We start from the raw sequence: 19,696 nt of genomic DNA, 5'->3' as shown, positions 1-19,696 counted from the left end.
GTCTGAATGTAAAAATTGAAAAAACGCACCCAGAAGGAATGAAACATCCCGTATGAAGTGAAAAAAAAACCGAAAAAACACGCAAGACGGAATAAAACATTCTGTCCGGAAAAAAAAACTGATTTCTTTTTAAAAAAAACACACGAGACGAAATCCAACATCCCGTCCGAAATTCACAACTCAGCCACTATCTCAGTTGAAGGTTTCACATTCGTTTTGACTTGGAAAAATAGTCACCACCATATTCACCTTTGCTTTGGGCAAAGGTTTTGAACCATAAAGAGGTGAATAAAGTCACATTCCCACCACATCCACCTGCATTGGGAATGCTCTAATTTGGTTATTCCCTCCCCACACACACACAAAGTTAAAGAAGTGAAAATTAGAAGACAAATGTACGAAATTAATACATTCAATTACAATGCATCTTCTACATAAATACCTAGACGTTGTCTCTATGTAATAGAGACATCAGAATAACAAAATTCTTTGAATGTTTTTCAGGCAGCGAAGGCATCTTGAGATTTATCCTGAAGGGATTGATAAGACATTATGTCCATGATAACTTGTTTTGTAATAATCTTGTCGGGACCTTGAAATTGATATCGGTTGGTCTTCAAGATGATGAATGCAGAACTCCATTCAACACTTGTAAACACTATACTTTCAACCTTCCTTCCAACAAGACTACGAAATTGAGTTGGAGCGCGAGTCCTTGAGGCTCTACAAACAAATAATCACACAAATAGAAGTTGATTAGCATTTCTCAGATCTCACAGATTAAACAAGGAAATATAAAAGCATCTTGTAGTTTTTCTAGGACAAACCAATCGCTTAAAAGATCCATTTTGTGCAGTTCTATTCAACCCCTCAGAATCAGACTTTGCGCGATCCAGAGCCTGTTGCAATATAGATTTCGATTATTGTTGATGACTTATATTACTTGAGTAATAACTGAGGAAGAAATGCATGAAATGACCCCACCATAACTCCATGGAATTGAGCCAATCAGGTTTAAACACTTAACCCAACAATCACCCTTGCATATATATACAGCAGATGAGAAATAGAAAGCATTATAATACACACGTACGTGGGCATCAGATTATCAGGGTGACTGAAACATACTTATTGGCATATTCAATTAAAAAACAAAACTTAGCAAAACAAAATTAAATTATATAATTTGTTGCAATTTGTGGACAAAATATTTTACAACAAAAAGGCAGGTCTGTTGCAGGCTGCAGCAGCCAAGGGATTTTTGCAATAACAACTATTTTTCAGGGATAATTTGTTGTCTATCTTATTATATAAGAAAACACTGTACACAGACAGGCAAATAATGGCATTAAGTGAACCACGACACAGGAAAGACACTGGAAATCAACCGAAATGGAGAGGGCAGAGAAAGAAATGTCACTTCAAGATGCGAGAAACATTAATGTTTGTATTAGTCCTATTGTTTGGAACGTGACCTTTCCTCCTCCTTGTTAGATCTGTGGTCTTTTCGTTTATAAACAATGTTATGCCACATGGTATAGTGCTAGGTCTTACATATACATTCTAGGGGTACTTTACCCACCAGTAAATGAACCATAACCATATAGCAGGCTCACACAAAACAGAATATGTGATCTGCGGTTGGTGCATAGAAGTAGAAGTAAATAAGATGGTATGCTTATGCTCAATACAGTCAGCTTTTTGCCGTGGATAACCAGTGTTACCATGAAGAGCGAGTATTTTCTCTATAAACAAATCAGACTAAGTGAAAGAGAAGGTACAAGTAATATTAGCTGGCAACATACAAGTGTATAGACGTATAGTTGCATGATTGGTACTGAAAAGTCTAATTGGATCACAGTATACACTATACAGTATATGAGAACTTTGAAGTTCAAGTAGCAACTGGAGTTGAAAAGGCCAACCTGAATCAATGACTCCACCCGACGTCTCATTCTGGTATGCATAAAACCTTCAGAGCACTGCCAAGAAGGGAAAGACGGGTAACAATTGCGGAGAATAGTATGATTTATTTGTATCTGATATACAACACTACAATGAAATGGGATCCCTCAGCACTCTCTGTTATTAGTAAAAAGAATTTAAAATAAAATACATAAATAAGTAATAATACAAACACCGAAAAATGCACTCACTTGCATTTACAAATTTGGAATTTTCTTAAAATATGTCACCAAAATGGTTCAGCTAAAAACTAGATCCTCAAATTATGAATTATGACAAGCGAAACATTAACAATCTAAAGCTTTAGATTGCTTCCCTTAATCAATGGTCTAAAATGAAAAGTCAGGAGTTTCAGTTCCCCAATTTCCCAAGCAAACTGCACAAAATCAATTTCTAAAAGTTTCCTACGAAGCGAAAGCCTTCAGCATTCTGAATGCTCTCAATGCCCGAATTGAAAGGCTCAATAACCCAAACACCATTAAGAGTGGTCTAGCAGTCTCGATTCCACTATTTTTTATTTTTATTTTAACTTCTTATTTCTATAATTATTTCTTTGGCGCAGTATCAAAAGTATGTTTTAGATCTGAAATGGGAACCTATGTACCACACCTAAGATCAGTCGTCTTCCCTGTTTTCTGATGATGCCCCCTTGGCGTGCTTCCCAGACTTCTTGCCTTCCTTTGGAGCCCTAGATATGCACTTAAGTCTAGACCCCTAAGGGTTCCACCATCAGTGGTGTGGAACATATCAAAACAATTCTATTTGGCTTTTTCCACAAATATCCTCTATTCCTTTTTTCTGTTTAAGAATTTTGAATTATCAGTCTTGACTTCTCAATGCTGCTGGCATATAGTAATGTAAGTGTGTAACTAATGCAATTCAACTAATACAAACTTATCAAAGGAAAATACTCCTTGTGGACAAGCCATGTAAAACAGTAAATTAAGAACTTGAAGAGCAAATGAACAAGAACTGATTAAAGAAGAGAAATTTCACCTTGACATGATAACTAACGTATGCATGAAATGTTAATAAACTCCAAACTGTTCTGTCCAATTTTCTGCCTTCCACATGACGGGCGGAAATCACTGCAATGCACAAGGATGAAAATGACACCATGAGACGGCGCACCCGCGCGTGTGTGTGATAGATAGAAGAGGGTGTCAAGCTTCTGCTAATTACCAAAAGTGAAGAATCCTGCATTTGCAGATAATGCTTGAGAAGGAGCCCCTTCCAACTCTGGAGGTGGAGAAGGAGACCAAAAACATGGAGGAGCATTGTTGAGACTAGCACTGCCTTTGCTTCCGACAAACTCCTGAGTTATTACTTACCACCTGAGAAACTTCTGATATAAACTAAGGTTTACTAGAGTCTGTTACATGGATGTAATAGTATTATCAAGTGAAACTATCACTTTTAGCTGCTCTAGATATATTAAAAGAACGAACAATCTGAGAAATTTTTCAATGAACCTAATATCACTTGGGGATGCACTTTTCATCATAAATCTTATGAAAGGAAATAAGCAGAACCCATATAGCATTACATTTATGAGAATTTGAGTATTTGGTATTAATGAAATTGGTAATTATTTACCTGCAGGAAAGAAGTTGCCAGAACCGTATCTACGGAGTCCTTGAATCTCATGGGAAACACTACGGTGACTTTATTGTCCTGCCATATTATAAAAAAATGTACTCAATCCAACAATCGTGAAATTACATATACACAATAGTTTATCTTTTTTTTCCACGTTCTTCTTTTAGCTTCTTGTTACTAAATTCAAGTATAACAATAACAAAAAAGAAAAACGAAACATCCAAGAACCATCAGAATCTATTAAACTATCAGGAAGTACTAGCTCGCTTCTCTCAAGCATATAGATATCGGGTACATGACAAATGGGCATCCATGAGGGGAAACTGTTGTCCACATTGATCTGAATGAACTCAAGCATGAACAAAATGTTTGCCACACATGAATGGTCACGAGTAGTGATTTAATTCCAAGAAGCAAGAGCAAACAAGCTTTATTTAGTAAAAGAGAAAGAAACTTATTTTCATAAGATGAAATAAATTTTACTTTGGGAACAAGGAAGAAAGACTCCTTTGGACGGTGCACAAGAGCAACAAGCTGGTCTATATCTGGAGCGACTGTCCTTGAAGCAAGATGCTTTAATACCACGCGTAACGGAGCTCCTAAGACCACTTCTCTTAGAGATGCAACTTTTATTAGTAGATCGTACTGTTCGTCTACACAAACAAACAAATGATCATTATACTGCCACAAAAGGCCCGAACAATAAAAGGTATAGTCATTTGAGAAATTGTTATAAAGTAAAGACGAAAAAAACTGATGTTTTAGAAAAAAGTGTCGTGTGCAAAATGTGGTTGTGGATTATATGTTCAAAAAGAATAGAATGTACATACAGGTACCTAACTGCTTAGGATTATTAGTTATTACCTTTCAAGCACACAAATGCTGCCATCAAACACACCCACACACACCAGTGAGGCAGTGACTCTGTGTGCATGTGTAGCCATAGACAGAATAGAGAGACTATTTTCATTTTTGCTTTGACCATTTTTCTCATTTGGAAGATACTGACTAATGCTTTAGAGCATCTTTAGGAGTGTTTGGTGTTTTTTCATCTTCAGGAGAGTCACATGTTGATGAAAACACCAAACCAAACACCAAATCGGCAAAATTTGGTTCCAGCTTTGGTGCTGTATCAAATCTCTCACGCGGTTTAGGAACAACCGCGCGGTCTATTATACAGGATGGATGTAGAAGAACCGGAAATAAATATAAAAAACATTAGGATTACGGTTTTAAGAGAATAACCTACAGCCTTTATCTTTTGAAGTAAGAATGGTCAAACTAATACATTACCCACTACAATCTTCAATGTTAAAGCGGAGCAATATCATAATGGCCCATGAAAAAAAAGAATGTACCTTCATCTAGGGGAAGTTTTGCAAAGTTGAGTTTCATGGTGAGATTATATCCATCTTTTGGAGGATCAAGAATTTGCGCAATTAAACCGTATGTGGCTTTCACAGCTTCTATGGCTCCAAAAGGGAGGCCGCCAAAGAAGACAGTTTCTGGAGGTGGAGTTGGCAATGACATTGATAGTTGCATGAACTGGGGATACCTTGTAGCCACCTGCAGTTAAGTGAAAATGTAAAACAACATAGATAAAACAAATAAAAAAACTAGATAATCACCTGTATATGATAACGAACATCGTCAAACTCAACAGAATGACAATCCAATTCAACACCTTTATCTATACTGCAAAAAAAAACAAATATTGCCAATATCAGAATGACATCATGCTCTTACTAATTCCATCAAGGATAAAAATCTGAGCTGAAAAAAGGGAGTTACTTCTGAACACGGTTTAGTAAGTGTAGCGTGATTCTATCTAAACTTGGGTTGGATCTTTTTAAGCCTAGTCGAGCCCAAGTTGCCGTTTGAAGTTTTGAACTTTGAAAGTTTGAAGTTAAGTTGCCGTTTGGTGAGCATCAAGTTTTATTGAACAAATATTTCCTCATACTCTTACTAGGAGTTCATGAATCTTAATTTATAAATATTCACCATGGCTACTTTAGGCCAAGTTACAACCATGACTAAAAGAAAATAAAGAAGGATGTTTGTAGCCACATTGACGTCGTTTCTGGCTTGCACAAGTGCCTGTCTTGCCGAATTCCTGTCAAAGCCCATTGAAACCAGTGTTGCGATGGAATTGCCAGTGGCTTCAAGGTAGAAGCAAGAAAATTAGTTTGTGAGTCAGAAGGAGAGAATAAGATATGAGGAAGTACAAAAGGAATGGAACTATTGCGATAACCAATCATTGTTTTCATTGCTATTTTTATTAATTATTATTATACCAAACAAGGATCGATTACATAATTTAGGCAATCCAAAAGCAAAAACCACAGTGCCCGTCATCTATTATAGGTCTAGCAATACTTTTCCATAAAGTTATACTGCGGAAAGCCATTGGCAAAGCCCAAGAGCATCATTTAAGCCAACACAAACACAGCGCACAAGACCGAACAAAGTGGAGTCCAAGACAGTGTGAATTAAAATGCCTGGCGGCCACAATTTCAAAGCGTCCCAGAAATCTGAACCATATCAAAATGCAGTGGAACATATGAAAGTGAAATTCTTGCGGCGGGATGATGGAGCAGTAGATGTCAGTAATCTAAGCACCAAAATTTAAACATCAATGCAGCAAATGAAGATCTGTGAGAGCCTAAAGTTAGAATAAAAATCATCAACATTTAAAGTGGAGCCAATGACATAAATTTGGATAAAGACTTCGCATGGTAATAATATTAACTTACATGAAGTAAGAATATAGTTATGTGCAATAAAACAAAGCTAACATCCATAAGTTCTCAAGAAGTGACGAACAGCTATAAAAATCATTTACTAACAATACTTTGCCTCCACTTCACGGCCGGTATAAGATTATGTTTCCAATTAATTACATTCCTGCCTGATGCTGAAGGGGATGAGCCTCCCAAAGTGGGCCAAGACAGTCGCGAAAAAAATGAACTGACAAACTCTGGGAACTGCAAAAGTTATTCCATAAACAAATTACATTGTCAAGAAAGACCGTGATGTGAAAGGTTTAGGACATGTATATATCGCAGTAACAAGGAAAGCCACAACACTGCTCCAAGTATGGCAAATAGAACGCAAATGGTACCCTAGGAGCTGCATGACATTTGGTCATTGGGAATTATTTGTTCAAGTGAAATGAAAAGGAACTGATTTTGCAATAAGAACCACATTATCATTTAGCTATTAAACATACAATTGTTCCAATTTCATATCAGACAGTCTGTACACTTCACAATCTACAGATTTTACTGAGATCTGTGTGCCTAATATAAGAGGGCAACTCGACAAAAAACCTATGGTATAACATAAAATCGCACATTTACAAAAAGAAAAAGAAGCTCCACAAGATGATCTATAACTATCTATAGTACTGTTTTTTCTGGAGTCATGTTTTCTTCATTCCTGATAACTAGAAAATTACAATTAGCTGCATTATCAAAATATTGTATCTGAGTACAGCTTGACTCAATAGATCTTCTGTATAAAATAGTTTGAATGACTGAAATTGTTGCTCCATTCAATGAAGTGCTAGTAAGCTAGCTACTAGCCTACTAGTGAAATCTAAGTAATATATCTTTCTACTGCCATATAAGAACATGCCCAGCTAAATTATCTAAACAAGGTTAAGAACAATTGGAAAACTAAAAACTAACCTTGATGGGGCGTATGCCGAAAATATTTGAATGATAGCGAAGACCAGCAAGAACACCACATATGCCTGGCAGAATAGATCTTTTCCAAGACGAGAAAAGGAGCTGTGAGGTGACAATAAAAGTACAGTTATCATTTAGTTGAGAGCAAATCGATTTCATGTCGAGCCAGCCTAGAAATTTTTGATAAAAGGAAAAACCATGAAGTAGTTATAGAACCAACTTACCTGAAGACCTGCAAAATGTGCAAATGACTTGTCATTGAAGTTAATTCCAAAAATGCGAAACCGTATCGAAACTGGGATGTCAAAGTAGAATGGTACAAATGAAGAAAATATAAGACCATATGGTCCAGATGCCAGCATGTTCAAGGAAGGATCTGCAAAATCAAAGAAATAAAACTTCACCCTAATTTATTGCTTTACAATCCTTTTAATAAAGAAATCCATCAAAAACTTATGTGCTCAAAAAAAGAACTGGTGAACTCTTCAAATACTATGGTCCAACAAACTAAAACTTCTGATCAATATGAATCTCAAATCTATGCAACTGCAAATGTATATTAAACCAGATATGAGCATCGCACAGATTGGAGAAATATGTTGTCAACATCAAAAAAACATGAGGTGTCATCCAAATATGAAGCAGTGCAGATCAAACTTACCCTCTTTCTACATAACCATTATGTATAATGCCAAACATAAGAGTGAGACAAACAAAAACATAATGAGTAGAAAAGGATACCAATCAGGTGGCTACATGAAAGATTTGTGGATGTTTTAGCTAGGGAAACAATAATGAGGTTTTAGGTCAAAGGTCTTTAGTCCTGGACCATCCATCGTATGAGGATAAGCATGACTCGGAAGCAATAATTAGTCACAAGCTCTTACATCTTTGTATAGAGAAAATAGTCATGGTTCTACGGCGGTCCATTTTCGTCCAACATTATTGAAATTGTTTGAGGCATGAGATGTTGATAAACATGCATAGGCATTTAGGCGGGAGGGCCCAAATTACATAGCTTTCTCGAACATAAGTTTAATTAACTAGTTGACCTATAAAATTAACTTGTAATGATATTCATAATCTTACTACTTAGGTAATGTCAAATCCACACCTAACACCCAAGGGAGTAAAAACTTCAATAAAAACTACTTAGATAATATTTGTTATCTTACTACTATGAATCTGCTACTTATGCTGATTTAGATTTGTTAATTAATGTAAATCATTCCGCAGTAATTGTTTCGGTAGTATCTCACTTTTTAAATAGATGTTGTATAAAATTTTTTAGTTTAATAAAATATTGCGAGTATATCAAAGTTTTCCTGTTAACAGACCAACGACTGAAGACTTCCAACAAATCAGGTGAGACCTGACTATATTCAAAGAGAAACAAGTATATCAAACCAATCTGCTAAAGCACAAGATGAAATACACGTTCACCCCTGAGTAAGCAATAATACAAAAGTATAGAAGCATGAAACCAGATAAAGACATCATAGAACCTTTAAGCAGATAAAGAAAGTAAAAGCCAAATTCACATTAAATCAAAGTCGCATAAACCAGAAAGGCAACACATAATTCTCAATTGAAAATAAAAGAAGTGCACCTTTAAAGAATGCCAAAGCAACAGCCTCAAACAAGGATGAGACTACCACGGAGAACAGGATAAAGGCCTGCACAACAGAAATGATAGACATGAAGACTTTGATTGATATAACTAACTAGTTATACCACCATTAATATTTCAGTAGAAGAAAAAAATTGCAAGGCAGCATAGACCAACAAGGGACCATGATTCGCGTAGAGGTTCTATTGTCCACTAGTAGCGAGAATATGAATTTTCAACAGAGTGAACATGCACAAAAATCCAGACAAACAAATGATCGTGTGGGGGTAGATAACTCACCGAGTAGAGACTAGAGAAGAGAGGGAACACGAAGAAGGAAGTAGAGACTAGAGAAGAGAAATGTTAACCGATTGAGAGTTGGTTAGCAGCGTAGAAATCACGTGCTAATTACTGCCACATCAGTGTGTTTATATAATTCGGTTCAATTTGTATGTTGTTGCAGAAAAATTGATTTGCCTCTCAAATACCCTGAAGTAGTAGAGTAAATACAGTCCAAACATCAATGCCGATGCCGATGAAAAGGCAAACACAGACGCAAATAACCTCCAAAGAAAAACAAACAAAAACAAAAACTCAGTCGGTAGGTAAAGAGATTTTTAAAGAAGAGTTTTGTTTACAAAATCACAGTCCCTGGAATTAGCCTAATTGGAGCCTGAGTTGAAAACTGCGAAGTGGAGCAAAAAACAACATGAAAATCCTCGCACTTTACACTCTTCTAAAATTCTAAAACACAAATTCATTAATTAAGAACTGAGATATAAATTATGGAATTCTTAAAGACCATGACAGATGGAGCTGAAACAATTAAATGAGTTCTTAGATGTCGAAGAGATGGTATAATCCACCTCAAATGCCCAAATACTCGAAAATGAAATCAAATTCAACCAACAGCTTTAACAAAGAACACACATACCCTGAGGTGGCCTCTAGTGTATTTAATTTGAATGATAACAATGTTTACAACAAAATTGCCTGAAAGTTCAGCATTTTATGTCAAAGACGATACATATGACACGCCTCTTATGCTAAAAGTAAAACTGGATAGTGACCAAGGACACCCAAGTCATACATTTGCCTTCCAATGTCAACCATGAAATGTTGAAAACATATAAAGGAAAAATTCAGCTATTCAGCTGAATCAATAAAATTTGGGAACAAGAAATTCAACCCCAAAAATATTCAAAATAAACTTCAAATTTAATAACAATACTGAAAGTACCACAATTCAACAAAGCAATTCCCCTAAAATCCTTACCAGCTCAATAGGCGTAAAATACATTTTGAATAAGCTTCCAGCTCAGTCCAAAGCATAAAAGATAATTGCAAGAGAATGAATGAATGATTCACTTACATCTTTTCATCCATTTTGAGCCTCTTGCAGCTCCTTTTCACTCTTTCTCAACTCAACTGTAAGTCCTTGGTTCAGGGGTTTTCTGACATGCTTAACATCTAGCGCGAACATCCTATAATAATTATACGCCTCAACAATCTACAATGCAATACATTACATACTGAATCACATGTAACTATTCTGAATGTACCTCCCAAATGCTAACTGCAGATGTCACGCAATTTTTACCCAATCAATATATTCCAATACAGTGAATGTGCATCTGGAAGCAATAGATTCCGTACAATAAAATGTAAGCAATAGATTTGACAAACCTAGAATGTGCATCTATGGAATATCAATTGCAATGGTTTAAATTAGCGAAAATATCCCAAGGTTAGTCAATATATATATATATATATATATATATATATATATATATATATATATATATATATATATATATATATATATATATATATCGAACCGACGTGGCAGCTCCTGTTTTGGGGAAACAAATTAACACAGTAAAAACAGTTTGAGCTGACCTCACATGGTAACCAAGAATTATTAGAGTCCATTAGCTTCACAAAAAATATAAATAAAAGTACTATTTTTTTTAATATTTCATAAATTTACAATGAATGCTTCATACAATTTTAATCATAAAAAAATTTTAACTACTAAATGGAAGGATTGATCTCATCAACAACTTTTTTTAAAAGAGAAAGAAAGAAACCAAACAATTTTTTTCAGCATAGGAAAGAAATCGCAAATAAACGACCGTTAAATGAAAACTTCAGTAATGGAAGGAGAAGAGGACATAAATGAAGGAAAAATTATAGAGCAAAACACTGGTTTCTTCTACTCTATCTGTCTCTTTCACATTCAATTATTTTATTTATTTGTAAGAGATGTGATTTTACCTTTCAATTAAACCGTCGTTGGAGTCAATTACGCTCTATGCAAATTGTAGTACCAAGAAATGTGTCTCTGATAGCGTGCAATTCCCTGCTGACATCTCTAATATCCATTCTCTCTGATGGTGATTCCACAGAACATGCAACCCCAATTCTGACTATTGCAGTCATGCACTCTAGCAGTTTTGTTAGTCTGTGACTGCCAATTCTCATTCTATTAGTATCTTCCAAAGTGTCATCTCCTTTAGATAGAAGTATTGGATCTAAAATCTTTATAAGTTGATCTTGCAAACCATTGCTAGCATAGTTATGGAGGCTTAAACCCTCTTTAAACATCTCATCGGTTGGTCTCCTTCCTGTGGACATTTCCAACACCAAAATTCCATAACTGTACACATCGCCTTGTGTTGATGCATCAACTCCCATACCATATTCTGCAATATATATATATATATATATCAATCACTAGTTTCCATAACCATTTAAATGTGAAAAAAAAAATATTAAGAGCCATTTGCCAGCAAAGAGAAAATGAAAATAAATAAAATAAATATAGTAGTAATATAGTAATGTGTTGGGGCCATTAGACTACAGAGAGATTGAAAAAGTCCTCACAATCATCAGTTGAGATATTGATAGATATTAAACAAACTAGCTTAATTACCACCACTACCACATTTCTTTCATCATCGATCTTTTGAATTTTAATTCAACTAACATGGACTGAAAAGTAATTAGATCAAGTTAATAGATTCTCTGACAGCTTTTCATTTGCACTAACGTCCAATTCCTTTTTCCTCTTTTAAGATATATACATAACTATTTTTTTTCGATTGACTATCTAAATAACTATGTTATAAGCTTTGGAACTTAAAACATCCAACTATCCTAGGCCATCCTGTAACTGCTGTGTTAATGGCAACACACTTAACTAGGGAAAAAAAAGGCAAAAGGAATTGAGTTTCACTAAAATGAGGCTACACAGAAAATTATAACTAATGATGCGGTATGCCAGATATTGATTTCCATGCATTTATGAATTGTAAAAAGGACTGAAATCAACATATGTCGATATTTAAATTCCAACCTGGAGCGGCATAGCCAATAGATCCTTTTACCCCTGTTGAGATACTTTGATTATCATGCAAGTTCTCTATTGATCCCAAAAGAAGCTTTGCTAAGCCAAAATCACCAACATGGGCTACCATATCATTATCAAGAAGCACATTGCTTGGCTTTAGATCACGATGAATAACCAAAACGTGGCACTCGTGATGAAGATAGCAAAGAGCAGAAGCAACATCAATCGCGACATTTAGTCTTTGAAGTAGGTTCAACTTCGATTCTTCATCTTCTTCACTGATCTCTTGATGCAGCCACTTCTCTAAACTTCCATTTGGCATAAACTCAAAGACTAGTGCTTTGAATTCATTTCCTTCATAATCCACACTAGAGCAAGAAGTTAGAATCTTAACAAGATTTCGATGACGGATATTGCGCAATGATTCACACTCTGCCACAAAACTCTTTAAAGCTCCTCTCAATTGAAGTTTGAACACCTTAACAGCAACAACAGTTTCATATTGGTTGAGCATTCCCTTATACACACTGCCAAAACCACCTGAACCAACAAAATTAGCTGGAGAAAATCCACCAGTCGCTTGAGAAAGATCTCCATAAGAGACCATGAGATGCTGATCACTAAATGATGGCAAAGAAGCCGTTTTAAGTTTACTTTTTCTTCTCAAGTAAAATATTAGAGAACCTGATGCCAAAAGAATGAACATGGCCACACTGATCAAAATTGCTATCTTGGAAGGATCGGACCTTCTATGTTTTTTTACACCTTGCTTTACATATTTGTTAAATTGGCATGGTGGCAATTGCAGTTCAGGTATACCCCCACAGAGATCAGAATTCCCAGCTACTGAAAAATTGCTTGCACTTTTAAAGATCCCGTTCATTGGCACCTCACCTTCAAGTTTATTGAAGGATAGATTCAACCGCCGGAGATATGGAAAACCCTCTAAATATTTTGGAATTCCACCAGACAAGTTGTTCCTTGATAGATCCAACTCTTGGACATTCTTTAAAGAACTCAAAGATTGAGGAACTATCCCTTCAAACAAATTTCCGTCCAAGTATAAACTTTCCAAACTCAAACATTCACCAAGAGTACTAGGTATTAAACCAGACAACTTATTTCCAGACGCCTTGATATCAACAAGATTTTTTAGTTTTCCTACTACCAAAGGTAGGGAACCAGTTAAGGAGTTCATAGAGAAGTTAAGATAAAGCAGAGAGGACATATTAAAGATCTCTGTAGGTAGGGTACCATTTAGGTTGTTCTGTTCCAAACGCAGTTCTTGCAATTGGCTAAGAGCACCAAGACCTGAAGGAATGTTTCCTTCTAGTCTGTTGCTTCCTAACCACAACTTACTCAATTTAGTATTGTTTGCTAGAGAAGATGGGATCGGTCCAGACAATTTGTTTTCGAACAGAGCTAACCCCTGTAAATTATGAAGTTTTCCAATAGAAGATGGAATTCTACCGTAAAAGTTATTAGAATGGAGAGTTAATACAAACAAATTGACCAGGTTCCCAATCCCTTCTGGGATAATTCCAGATATTTGATTTTCTCCTAGATACAACCTCCCCATTTGGTTGGAGAGATTGGTAATAGAGTTTGGGAAAACACCTCCAAAATTGTTTTGGCTCAAGCCTAACAACTTTAGATTACTGGAGTTGGTCAAATAAGTGATAAAACTCAAATCATGAGCTTCTCCTGTTCCTAGATGATTACTTCCAAGTTTTAGCCATTCGATAGTTTGAGGGAATTGAAAATCCTTAGGAACTGATCCTTTAAAATTGTTTTCTGTAATATCAAATGTTTGAAGTTTAGAAGCATTAGCTAATGAAACTGGGAGTAGTCCAGAAAGTTGATTTCCACCACCCCAGAAATCAACGAGATTAGGAAGAGTGATCCCCATGTCTAGTGGAAGACTACCACTAAATTGGTTATCGACAATTTGTAATACATTCAGAGATGAGATGTTGAAAATTGTTAAAGGGGCCTCACCAGACAGTCTATTACCTCCAACATTGAAGTTTGTTAAGCTTGACAGTTGACCAAAGCTGGCTGGAATACTTCCAACCAACTTATTTTCATATATAGAGAAGGTTTGAAGCGACGAAAGATTACCTAAAGAAGGAGGTAGCACTCCTGTCAGATTGGTTCTTCCAATACCCAAGAATACAAGCTTTGACAATGAGCCAAGCTTTGACGGAATATTCCCTGACATTTTGTTCCAACTTAAACTAATGTACCTGAGTTCAGTACATTGGGTTAGATTAACTGGAATTTCTCCTTGGAAAGTGTTATCGGACAGAGCGAGTCTTTGAAGACGAAACAAACGACCAATTTCTTGTGGGATCTCACCGGAGAATATATTGTGTGATAGGTTGATGACCCTTAGGAAAGTGAGGTTTCCAATATGAGGCGATAACGATCCAACCAAACTCTGGTTGGAAAGATTCAAACTTATGACTCTTTGATGAAGCTTGCCGCATGTAATGCCTTGCCACTGACAGAAATGGAAAGATTGGTTCCACGAGCTTAAGCCGCCTTCAATTCCATTTCTAATAGCGATTAGAGAGTGAAGATCAGTCTCATTTCCAGAGGTGGCCATAGAAGGTTTTGTTAGTGAGATCAATTGGTTAAAGAGTAGGAAGATGATGTAAAAGTTAAAAACTGTAAATGACTGCAGGTTTGAAATCATCTTTGCGAATTGTATAAACTAAAAGGTATGTGGTGTAGTAATATATATAGGAGCATTGCGAGGTGTACTTGGTCTTGCCTGCAAGATCCATTAATCTTGCCGGGTAGAATAATTTGGTAATCGAATCTTTTTCAGTCTAATGTTGGAAATCTCTAAACTATATTACATATAGGCCGGGTCTTTAGGAAGGCAGACATCTCAACCGAGAACTGTGTTTTTATAATCTCTATATTTTACGATTTTAGAACCACCTCCCTTAATAATTCTAATCACTTTTTTTTTTTTAAACAATTTACCAAAAACTACATAACTTTACTGAAATTAGAATTAGTTTAATATTATTTAAAATAATTTAGAAAATCTCATTCAGGTCACTGAAATTATATTCAACCCCTCCTAATGTTTTTATACTATTTTTTAGATTATAATTATAATTCAAAAAATCATACTATCCGAGAAATATTAGAGCGACAGGTTTAAGGACTTGAAAAAACACCGATGCGTAGCACGGTTCGCATACTCGTGCTCTAAGGTCACTCTTGTTTCGTGGTCTAGTGACTAAACTATAACTACTAGTTCACTAAATTTGTGTACGACATTAAACTTATTCCAGTTTCATATATCAAAATATGGAGCTTAAAAGGATTTTCTGATGATTTTTTTTTTTTTTTTTTTTTTTTTTTTATTGATGGAGTACAAAATCTGTGTTATAGTTTATGATAGTCCTGACTTTGGTGATTCATAGTGACATTTATCGACACTTCCTTTACGTTTTGGTGGGTTAGGTATTTATTGTATCACTGAAGTCTTTGTCTTTGCTTTTGTTGCCTCTCGTTTTCAAAGTTATGAGTTTCAAAACCATAGTTTTAGGAGTTGTGGCCTGGTGCCTATAGGCGAGATTCTTGATGATGCTAATAGTGCATTGCATCTCTGTCTACCCGATTTCGACCTTAATTATTTGGCTGTGAATTCTACCATCCCCTCAAAACCACCAAAAAATTTGGTAGAAGCTTTCTACCGTAAGATTGTTAGTTGCTAACTTGCTGGTATGAGGAAAAACATGCATGTGTTGATGTTACTAGAGTCTCATCGTTGATAGAGATGGGGAATGATTACTTTGAGGTGGAAGAAGTAGCTAATTTAGTAGCGACAGGAAAGATGGAGAAGCATGAGGAAGCGTGCAAAGCTAACTAATATTTTTTTTTTTTATTCCGTTTAGTTTCGACACTTTCAGGTTCTTGGCACAACAATCTGTTGAACTCTTCAAGAGACTCCAAAAAGTTATAGACAATAACGTAATGACTAGGGGGTTGTCAATGGGTTTCAATAACCCGATAACCGACCTTAACCAAACCAATAAAAAATGGTTTGGGTTTTGGTAATTTTGTTTGCCCTCCACCGAACCGAACCGATAAGATATTGGTTTGGTTTCGGGTTTGCCCTCCACCGAACCGATATGAACCCGAACCGATAAGATGACATTTTATTAATATTTATGATTAATTTTGTATATATTTATCAATTGTGTGGCTAAAATTAATTTATTTAATTTAGAATTTAATTGATTTTATAGTTTTCGGTTTGGTTCGGTTCGATTTCGGATGAAATATAATATTATCGGTTCGGTTCGATTCGATTTTGGGTTCCTAATGTTTTTATCGGTTCAGATTCGGATTTTTCATAACCCGACCCAAACCGATCTATTGACAACCCTAGTAATGACAACTGGTTTTAACGAGTATGTTTTTAGAATGTTAGGATTTGGTATTCAAAAAAGACTTGTGGATTTGTTTGTTGCACGATTGTCCTAATTATTTGTAAAACTCGTTATCAATAAAATTTCCAGTTAATAAGTAAAAAAAAAATCGCAAAGACTTTCGGTTGAGTTTAAGAGTCAAGAATGACACTTTTTTTGTGTTACAGTTGTGGAATTGAATGTCTTGGATTCTGTTACATAATAAGGTCTTGCCGTGTAGGAAACTTTTATGACTCATGGAGATTGTTACCGTGTCAAGTGTGATCATGAACTCAAGGATTTTATTGATACTAAAGTTATTTATACAAGTTACATTCCTATATATCCCATAATTCTTGTTATCTCGTACAATATCTATAAATAAATAAAAGATCACTACCAAATGAATGGTAAGAGGATCAGAAGATATAATCCCATATGGGTAAGCTACAACTGGTGAGGTGATATCCAGTGATAACACACCCGAGATTCTCATGTTACTTATTATTAAGGTCTTGACGCATTGCTTCTAGGCTAGGTAAATCAAATTCTGCAGATTTTGAACATTTCGCATAACAATTTTACAGGTACCATATCAGAACAAGATTTTGCTCTGTCCTCGCGTTTATTTACATTGAGCGGGTCAATACCATTGGAAGTTGGTAACTTGAAAATTCCTCAGACCTTTAGATGTTTCTATGAACAAAATGTCTGCCACTCTTCCTTAACACATCCCCCCAAAATAAATAAAGGGTAATTTCTCAATTAAACCATGATAATGTCAATTCCTTCTCAACTAGACCACGCCCACACATTTTGACTTTTCAAAGGTTTTTTGACTGTTTTGCCCTTGGTTGTATTTTGGGACAAAACCGACGTGGAATTGCTACACTCTCTGACCTACCTGGTACACGCAATCTCTGGGTGTACTTGGCGATTGTAACTGACCACAACGAAATAGCCGTTCGATTACCCTAATGATACGTGTCACCGACATTATTTGGATAAAAATATAAATGAAGTAGTCGAAGCTAAGTTGGATATATTATGTAGCAATTGTTATAACTACTATCAGCAACATTATTTATACCCATTACTTATTTTCGTTTCACAAAAATGGGAATAGTACCCTAGCATGAACCTCGATATTTGGTCCAACCTTCAAAAGTTTAGACAAGTATCCACTTTTGTTTAAGTTTTCTTGGTTTTTTCTTCCTCCCTCCTGTTTGAAATGGAGGAGAACATCACACATTCACATAAAAAAGGTTGGTTTTGTTTTAACTTACCCTTTAAAAACTTATCTATCTCGTCTTGGATGTTGGGCTATAGAGGTTGGTTTGTTGGGTTTTGTTTCAATGTAGTGTTGAGGTTCTATCATTATTTTCAAGTAAATATTATAGCTTTCAATAGTTCTCGGGTTTCCATGTTGATTCTTTCGTTGTTGTTAAGGTTTTTTTAGAATATTATTGTCATAAAAGTGTAACAGTATTAAATGCGATAACTTTTATATTGTATTCAATGTGAGAACTCTTACAGGTGCTTCCTTCGATGTTCTTATTCATTATGATGGTGAGATGAAAGCAGATAAACATGGGGTGATGAAGTATGTCGGAGGTAAGGTGAAATTGAGAGTGTGTGATGTCGACATTTCTTATGAAAGATTCATTAGTCTTGTGGAAGCTGTAAGTTCGAGTAGGTGGCTGAGTTTCTCTTTGCGGTACCTGATGAACAAGTACCCTTGTTGAATTGATGAACAAACTGACTATGCCAACATGATTACGAGACAGAAGAAGAACCCAACCAAAGCTATGCTAGTTTGGGTTATCAAGGAAGCGCGTGTTGTAACACCACCTTCTCAAGGACCACGAAGAGCTACAGCATCTACTCCTGGTGCACCGAGTATGAAAAAGAAAAAAGTAGCTATTCCGGTTGTTTAAAGAACAGATCCCCCAAGTGTTTCCCGTGAGAGAAGCCATGAATGAAAATATTTCATATGAATGGAAAGAGATTCCTCTGAGCCCTTCTCCGCGGAAACAAACTTTTTGAAAGAAAATATGTTAGCTCGTCACGAAAACACATTGCCAAACCATTACTGAACGTGGGCGAAGCAATAGGTTAAATAATTCTATTTGTTTATATTGTATTTAGTGATAGTAAAGGACATGCTTGCTGATAGTTATGAATTGAATGTTCTTTTTACCATGTTATGCTCACCAGATACCCTTAAGCAACAGACAAGTGGTGTTCATCAAGTGGAACATGATGAGATTTATGAAGTTCTTTGACCCTCCGCAGCTTTGTCGACATTCAAAAAGATCATGGCAGGTGAGAGTTGGACCACATGTGCTTAAGGAACATATTGTTGATAATGGTATGTGTACTTACTGAGTGTTGGTTGAAACATAGATTTTTGGCCTGAGGAAGTGTCAACTGAAGCGGGAAGTTCACCAAAAACCTTTTCAGATAGAATAGAAGCAACTATACTTCGTGATTTGTTTAAAAGTATGTGGTTTCTATGTTTCAAGTATCATACAGTCTTGTTGTTGATATATTCTTCACTAATTTATGCAGCGAAATCCAATGCGGACTTTGGTGAAACTGGTGTTGGAGATCTTGATCAACCTGATTATGATGACTTTGATAGCCAAAATCCGTATAGAGATACAGTGGTCGTTCCTGACGAATATAGAATTGCCACCAATGGAACTATTGATGAGATTGTGGGTGATGGAGATGAAGTTGAAATACTACATGATGTTGAAATAAAAGAAGAAGATGTTCAAATAGAAGAAGAAGATGTGGTAGTATTGGATGGACCTGTTGATGATGAAGGTGTCGTAGGGCAAGAAGGAGTCATGGATGATGATGATGATAGTGAAGTCTAGGTATTGGATGGAGATGATGGTGATCGATGGTCTACTCCGAACCATGGTGAAGGGGGGCAAGGAGTCATGGATGATGATGATGATAGTGAAGTCCAGGTATTGGATGGAGATGATATGATGGTAATCGATGGTCTACTCCGAACTGTGGTGAAGAATTTTTTTTT

General features: G+C 35.8%; 3 protein-coding genes across 15 annotated transcripts; all 3 read right to left on the bottom strand.

The window, feature by feature from the left end:
• Nucleotides 1-367: 367 nt before the first annotated feature.
• Nucleotides 368-5,371, bottom strand: LOC147484531 (actin-related protein 2/3 complex subunit 2A-like). The gene is made up of 10 exons (XM_086576904.1): nt 5,356-5,371; nt 5,193-5,259; nt 4,923-5,130; nt 4,048-4,217; nt 3,562-3,639; nt 3,148-3,280; nt 2,962-3,053; nt 1,926-1,982; nt 828-899; nt 368-723 (listed from the first exon to the last, which is right to left on the bottom strand). The coding sequence occupies exons 3-10, from the start codon at nt 5,104-5,106 to the stop codon at nt 688-690; spliced, it is 822 nt and encodes a 273-aa protein (XP_086433030.1). The 5' UTR covers nt 5,107-5,130; nt 5,193-5,259; nt 5,356-5,371; the 3' UTR covers nt 368-687.
• LOC147484530 (rhomboid-like protein 20) lies at nt 5,181-10,162 on the bottom strand. The gene is made up of 7 exons (XM_086579763.1): nt 10,139-10,162; nt 8,863-8,929; nt 7,478-7,629; nt 7,254-7,355; nt 6,465-6,548; nt 5,662-5,723; nt 5,181-5,259 (listed from the first exon to the last, which is right to left on the bottom strand). The coding sequence occupies exons 1-7, from the start codon at nt 10,160-10,162 to the stop codon at nt 5,181-5,183; spliced, it is 570 nt and encodes a 189-aa protein (XP_086435889.1).
• LOC147484529 (putative LRR receptor-like serine/threonine-protein kinase At3g47570) lies at nt 5,482-15,083 on the bottom strand. 13 transcript variants are annotated; one of them, XM_086576887.1, is made up of 10 exons: nt 14,573-15,083; nt 14,336-14,460; nt 12,221-12,754; nt 11,140-11,567; nt 10,425-10,496; nt 10,235-10,346; nt 8,863-8,929; nt 7,486-7,629; nt 7,254-7,355; nt 6,555-7,027 (listed from the first exon to the last, which is right to left on the bottom strand). In XM_086576887.1, the coding sequence occupies exons 1-4, from the start codon at nt 14,701-14,703 to the stop codon at nt 11,164-11,166; spliced, it is 1,194 nt and encodes a 397-aa protein (XP_086433013.1). In that variant the 5' UTR covers nt 14,704-15,083; the 3' UTR covers nt 6,555-7,027; nt 7,254-7,355; nt 7,486-7,629; nt 8,863-8,929; nt 10,235-10,346; nt 10,425-10,496; nt 11,140-11,163. The 13 variants fall into 13 exon arrangements, with proteins under 13 accessions (XP_086433002.1, XP_086433013.1, XP_086433012.1 ...); XM_086576886.1 differs by having other exon boundaries at nt 14,336-15,083; XM_086576876.1 differs by lacking the exons at nt 6,555-7,027; nt 14,336-14,460; nt 14,573-15,083 and adding an exon at nt 5,482-6,095 and having other exon boundaries at nt 12,221-14,329.
• Between the last annotated feature and the right edge of the window lie 4,613 nt (nt 15,084-19,696).

The sequence above is a fragment of the Coptis chinensis genome, chromosome 8 (genome assembly GCF_015680905.1).
Source record: "Coptis chinensis isolate HL-2020 chromosome 8, ASM1568090v1, whole genome shotgun sequence".
NCBI lineage: Eukaryota > Viridiplantae > Streptophyta > Magnoliopsida > Ranunculales > Ranunculaceae > Coptis > Coptis chinensis.
Note: the sequence above shows the minus strand (reverse complement) of the source record. Positions and strands in the feature narration are given on the sequence as shown.

What these genes read in the sequence shown, in the direction of transcription:
- LOC147484531 (XM_086576904.1), bottom strand. Translation starts at nt 5,106, where the DNA reads ATGCAACTATCAATGTCATTGCCAACTCCACCTCCAGAAACTGTCTTC. An exon ending in TGCAGGATTCTTCACTTTTG is followed by an intron (nt 3,054 to 3,147) that starts GTAATTAGCAGA and finishes TGTGCATTGCAG; the next exon opens with TGATTTCCGCCCGTCATGTG. An exon ending in ATGGATCTTTTAAGCGATTG is followed by an intron (nt 724 to 827) that starts GTTTGTCCTAGA and finishes ATTTGTTTGTAG; the next exon opens with AGCCTCAAGGACTCGCGCTC.
- LOC147484530 (XM_086579763.1), bottom strand. Translation starts at nt 10,162, where the DNA reads ATGTATTTTACGCCTATTGAGCTG. An exon ending in CACATTTTGCAGGTCTTCAG is followed by an intron (nt 7,356 to 7,477) that starts GTAAGTTGGTTC and finishes GTCACCTCACAG; the next exon opens with CTCCTTTTCTCGTCTTGGAA. An exon ending in TCGGCATACGCCCCATCAAG is followed by an intron (nt 6,549 to 7,253) that starts GTTAGTTTTTAG and finishes TAACTTTTGCAG; the next exon opens with TTCCCAGAGTTTGTCAGTTC.
- LOC147484529 (XM_086576876.1), bottom strand. Translation starts at nt 14,123, where the DNA reads ATGGGGATCACTCTTCCTAATCTCGTTGATTTCTGGGGTGGTGGAAAT. An exon ending in TATTGGCTATGCCGCTCCAG is followed by an intron (nt 11,568 to 12,220) that starts GTTGGAATTTAA and finishes TATATATTGCAG; the next exon opens with AATATGGTATGGGAGTTGAT.